We start from the raw sequence: 6,000 nt of genomic DNA on the forward strand, positions 1-6,000 counted from the left end.
CCCCACGGGGGCAGGAGGGGCGGGGCCCAATAGGGGAAATAGAGGTAAATCCTATAAATCGCTACTTGTCCTAGAATTCTGCATGGATTGTAACCAAATTTGGCCAGAAAACATCCTTGGGGAAGGGGAACAGAACTTGTATAAATTTTTGGCTCTGACCCCCCGGGGGCAGGAGGGGCGGGGTCCAATAGGGGAATTAGAGGTTAATATTCAAATTCCTTCAGAAAAATAAACAATGAACTTGTATTCAGAAAATTACTTGGCATTACAAACCAGGTGAGTCGATACAGGCCCTCTGGGCCTCTTGTGTTCTACTGTGATACATCAGAATCAACCGGTTCCGATCCCATTGTTTTCTACTGTGTTACATCAGAATCAACCGGTTCCGATACCATTGTTTCTACTGTGTTACATCAGAATCAACCGGTTCCGATCCCATTGTTTCTACTGTGTTACATCAGAATCAACCGGTTCCGATCCCATTGTTTCTACTGTGTTACATCAGAATCAACCGGTTCCGATCCCATTGTTTCTACTGTGTTACATCAGAATCAACCGGTTCCGATCCTTTCTACTGTGTTACATCAGAATCAACCGGTTCCGATCCCATTGTTTCTACTGTGTTACATCAGAATCAACCGGTTCCGATCCCATTGTCAGCTCACCTGGCCCGAAGGGCCGGTGAGCTTATGTCATGGCGCGGCGTCCGTCGTCCGTCCGTCCGTCCGTCCGTCGTCCGTCGTCCGTCCGTCAACATTTCCTTTAAATTGCTACTAGTCATAGAGTTCTGGATGGATTTTAACCAATTGTGGCCACAAACATCCTTGGGGGAAGGGGAACAGAACTTGTATAAATTTTGGCTCTGACCCCAAGGGGGCAGGAGGGGCGGGGGCCCAATAGGGGAAATAGAGGTAAATTCTATAAATCGCTACTTGTCCTAGAGTTCTGCATGGATTGTAACCAAATTTGGCCAGAAACATCCTTGGGGTAAGGGGAACAGAACTTGTATAAATTTTGGCTCTGACCCCACGGGGGCAGGAGGGGCGGGGCCCAATAGGGGAAATAGAGGTAAATCCTATAAATCGCTACTTGTCCTAGAGTTCTGCATGGATTGTAACCAAATTTGACCAGAAACATCCTTGGGGAAGGGGAACAGAACTTGTATAAATTTTGGCTCTGACCCCCCGGGGGCAGGAGGGGCGGGGTCCAATAGGGGAATTAGAGGTTTAATATTCAAATTCCTTCAGAAAATAAACAATGAACTTGTATTCAGAACATTACTTGGCATTACAAACCAGGTGAGCGATACAGGCCCTCTGGGCCTCTTGTTTCTACTGTGATACATCAGAATCAACCGGTTCCGATCCCATTGTTTCTACTGTGTTACATCAGAATCAACCGGTTCCGATCCCATTGTTTCTACTGTGTTTACATCAGAATCAACCGGTTCCGATCCCATTGTTTCTACTGTGTTACATCAGAATCAACCGGTTCCGATCCCATCTACTTTTACTGTGTTACATCAGAATGTTCCGATACCATTGTTTCTACTGTGTTACATCAGAATCAACCGGTTCCGATCCCATTGTTTCTACTGTGTTACATCAGAATCAACCGGTTCCGATCCCATTGTTTCTACTGTGATACATCAGAATCAACCGGTTCCGATCCCATTGTTTCTACTGTGTTACATCAGAATCAACCGGTTCCGATCCCATTGTTTCTACTGTGTTACATCAGAATCAACCGGTTCCGATCCCATTGTTTCTACTGTGTTACATCAGAATCAACCGGTTCCGATCCCATTGTTTCTACTGTGTTACATCAGAATCAACCGGTTCCGATCCCATTGTTTCTACTGTGTTACATCAGAATCAACCGGTTCCGATCCCATTGTTTCTACTGTGTTACATCAGAATCAACCGGTTCCGATCCCATTGTTTCTACTGTGTTACATCAGAATCAACCGGTTCAAAACCCATTGTTTCTACTGTGTTACATCAGAATCAACCGGTTCTGATCCCATTGTTTCTACTGTGTTACATCAGATTCCATTCATCTATCTATGGGTTACACTTATACCCTCTTTACCTGAGAGTTATCACTGGTTGCAGTCCAATTGGTTTATTATGAAGGTAATTTTGCATTTAACTGTTGTTACTCTTGAAGAAACAGAACCACACAGACGTATGATCAAAATACACTGGTAGAAATGCTGATGTCTGTTCTTGTGAAGTACAGAGATTCTTCCTTCTTCAGAGAATTTCCTCTGATTGAACAATCGTTATGAGCAACAAATTATGTCGGATGTGATCTAAACATAATTTAGTCTTTAAACATTATGGTTAAAGTTCCCTCTCATCAGTCGAGATATTTACTCCTTTAGCTAATAGCATCAATCACATACCTGGTAATATTATTAGGTGAAACGCTCTATCTGAATCTGTTTAATCCTTCTTGTTCATTTTTTTTCAGTTGAAAACCTAGCTAACACTGACATCGTATGCTACTGTTCGCTCGGGTATAGGTCGTCTGTTGTCGCGGATAAATTTCAGAACTTTCTGAAGGAAAACTCAGGTGAGATGATATTTAAAGTCACTAATGTTTTATAATTCTTGTTTACAAATATCACATTTCGTGATAAATAGAATATCACATGGATCTATAAAGTTGACGGGAATATCAGAACCCAAATGATAGATTTTGGCTGATCAATCAATACGAAGCTTGAAGAGTGTTGAAGGGCCAAACTTCTAAACTATATATCGTTGAGATCTCCCTGTCCACTTGGCAGAACCATGTTTGATCATATTTTCTTAGGGAATTTCTATTATTATCAAGCATATTCATTGCTCCATAAGCACAGGAGCGTCGTTATGTGTCAAAATTGATGACGCCATATACAGTGTACGCATGTATTAATGACGTCACGTAATTGTCTAGTGTACATATACACTTTATGTGAGCTGTCTTCTATTAGTCGTTTATCTAACGACCACGGGATAACCGTGAGAAGCTTGGGAGCGTTCTGATTTCCATGTCAACAACCTTAGTTTGCCGGAGCTGACGCGATGTTTTTTTAAAGAAGCACGCACTTAAAAGTCAGCGTGTGGAGATAGTATAGGGCCGTTCTATTCGTACTGGAGATATTGATTGTTTTTACACGCCTACTATAGCCAATTGACGGATCGCCAGCTGTCAATCAAACCGCACGTGACTTTGTATTTTGTATTGTGTGTGCTACGATGTTTGCTCCGACATTGAATAGAAACACGTGCGTTTGTGAGCGCGAGGCGTGGCTATATTACACCTGGTGATCGGTCAATATATTGTTCATAGCTGCCATAAAAAACAAAACAATTATATTACAATTAGACGTCTTAATGTGCTTTAAAGTATAATGTGTGTTTTAAGGGCTAGTGTACCTGCTCTATTATTTTCCTTGTCGGGTGTAGAGTCTGTGTACATCCGCTATATGCACAGATTCCAACTGCGCACGCGATACCGGAAATCGGTGTCTCAAACCGTTTAATAGATTTCGCCGTGATTTTAGTGAATTCAACCTTTCAAAAACATATACTAAGACATACTTGTCAGTGATAATCAACCATAATTAAGAACAGTAACATTACACAGTGATAAACGCATTTGTTTTGTGTAAACTTCAAGCGGCGTATCATACAAACTCTTGCATCGCTCACGATATTCTAAGCATCTGATCGACTTCGGAAACTTCCCAAACAATACAATTCAAATCAGGTTTAAATAGACAATAAAAGAAAGTGAGGAAACGGATAACTTTTCGTACATGCCACATATTTAATTTATTGCATATCATCCTAGGTCCTAGTTGTACGTTCCACTATCGCTTACTTAATCCTGTGACCACAGACCGCATTTGCTGCAGTTCTAAGAAATATTTTTAAAATCATACATCCTTGCGTTAGAGAAACAAAAAAACACAATATAAAATATCAGTCTGGGTGTCTGAGCTTTAGATCTAATGTACCCCAGTAAGGCGTTTAAGCGTGGCAAAGGTAAGTCACCACGTGCACAGAGACTGGACAGTGTTCTAGCGGACGACTATTTCAAACAGCGAAACAAGTCTATGGTATCAATATCGATATATTACAAATATATATATATATAACAAAGCACACACTTAACAAAGTTCAAAGGTATTTCACATTTAAAGTTCTGATGAAGTAGAGGAAAGTAATATTAATTATTACAATACACCAAGGGCGTAAACAATCTCCTTGCAATAGTCCCAAGTATAATGAGCGAAAGTGCTACGTACAAAGGGACACCTGTTGCCGAGGATGATTTCATACTGGAAATTAAAGTAAGGAAGTAGTTAGCGAGCACTTATTTCTAGTTTTTTAAAACTTCGTCTGTGGTATTAATTGATTCTATACATAGTGACAAATTTAAATAATTAGATCTACCGTGTGTTCCATTTGCGGATCCGTACCAGTTGTACTTAAGTGATACGGCACCGCCAAATGGAACGCGTTTGGATTTTTCCATGATTGCGGCAACCATATGAAAGATACGCTTCGAATATAAAAGCCAATTATTTTCGGCGATAACAATAAAATGGATATAAAAGTAAAGCATAAATAGTTTCGGAATACATTGAAATAAATAATCCATTTAGTTTTATAGGATATAGATAATCTCTGTCTTGTTTTTCAACAAAGAAAATATTCCGATCACAAATGGAAATTCTCGGGTCCACCATATGCATCTTGAATTCAAGTGGTACGCTTCTGAAAACGAACCATTTGTACCGGTACAGTTCTGCTGGTACGACAGGTTCCATTTGGGATACAACAAATTCGTATCGATACAACTAGTGATGCTTTTGTTTATGACAGGTTGCCTACCTGGGGGTTCCGAGTCACCTGCTGCAGTGAATCTAGAGGGCAGTCTATTCAAGTGGGCCAATGAGGGCCGACATATGGTGGATATGGACGGTAGACAGACGATATTTGCCCATCCGTACAATGTTGTGTATGGCAAACTTTTGAAACATGAACTAAGGAAGCAGACCCTATAAGTATTTCAATTTCATTTCGTTTCAAGGATTTTCATATTTTCTGCAACTTTTCTTCGTCAAAGGAGTATGACGTTTTTCGTCAATTAGTAACTGCGATCGTCGTTATCTAAGCAAGATTACATAGCCTGGAGTAAACAGGAAAGTGACAACAGGTAGAAAACAAAAACATGTGTGAAGGGAAGTTGGCATAAAATTTTGTATCCATGTGGTTTTTTTTTACACCTTTCCGCTTTCACTGGAAACGTTGAGCTAATACCAAATTTGTTCGTTAGTGATAAATCCATTGTATTCTATCTAACTGACAAACTTGTGGAAATAGTACTCAAGAAAAACGGACTTTACTGTATATGTTTGGAGTATGTTTTGGTAATCCTCAAGGCAACCGCCTACAAATGTAAACATATCATGTTAATCAGAAAATGAAGGTATTCTCTACAAAACAGTGACACTGACTTTGCACAGAGACGGATCATAATAGCAGTTCTTTGTGTTTATGTGAATATTCCCATTCATATTGTGAACCCTGAATCAAAATTAAAAGATCCGCATGTACCATTTTTTACTTTATTTATTTCATGACACTACGCATACTTACGTATGATAAAAATCAGAATTATTTTCTTAACTTTATGAAATATTTTTACCGCATTACAATAGTAAGTGAATGTTTTAAAAATGAAATGTACGTTGTATGGTTTTTTTTTAAATGCATGTAAACTATATATTATGGAATTAACGATTACTACCTGAATGTGGTGATTTGTCAACTGACATTGGGGAAATGTGGACATGTACGTATTAGTTTGTAGACTCCTGAAATGCAGCTGGATGATAAAACAATGTATACGATGATATATCTAGGTTCGGTACAGATCAATTTTGAATCCTTAAATAGTTCGAGGCAATGGAATCATTGGTATTATTTGAAAATTTAAAAG

At 39.4% G+C, this 6,000-nt stretch overlaps 1 protein-coding gene across 5 annotated transcripts in view; it reads left to right on the forward strand.

Moving 5' to 3' along the window:
• LOC138332354 (uncharacterized) overlaps window positions 1-5,614 on the forward strand; it is a 39,443-nt gene extending 33,829 nt beyond the window's left edge. For 4 of the 5 annotated variants that reach the window (XM_069280430.1, XM_069280427.1, XM_069280428.1 and 1 more), the window contains 2 exons: window positions 2,476-2,577; window positions 4,881-5,614. In XM_069280430.1, the coding sequence (XP_069136531.1) occupies window positions 2,476-2,577; window positions 4,881-5,062 (284 nt within the window). In that variant the 3' untranslated portion in view covers window positions 5,063-5,614. The remainder of the gene's footprint in view (window positions 1-2,475; window positions 2,578-4,880) is intronic. The other variant, XM_069280431.1, reaches the window with a different exon arrangement.
• The last annotated feature ends 386 nt before the right edge of the window (window positions 5,615-6,000 follow it).

The sequence above is a fragment of the Argopecten irradians genome, chromosome 9, assembly GCF_041381155.1.
Source record: "Argopecten irradians isolate NY chromosome 9, Ai_NY, whole genome shotgun sequence".
Lineage (NCBI taxonomy): Eukaryota > Metazoa > Mollusca > Bivalvia > Pectinida > Pectinidae > Argopecten > Argopecten irradians.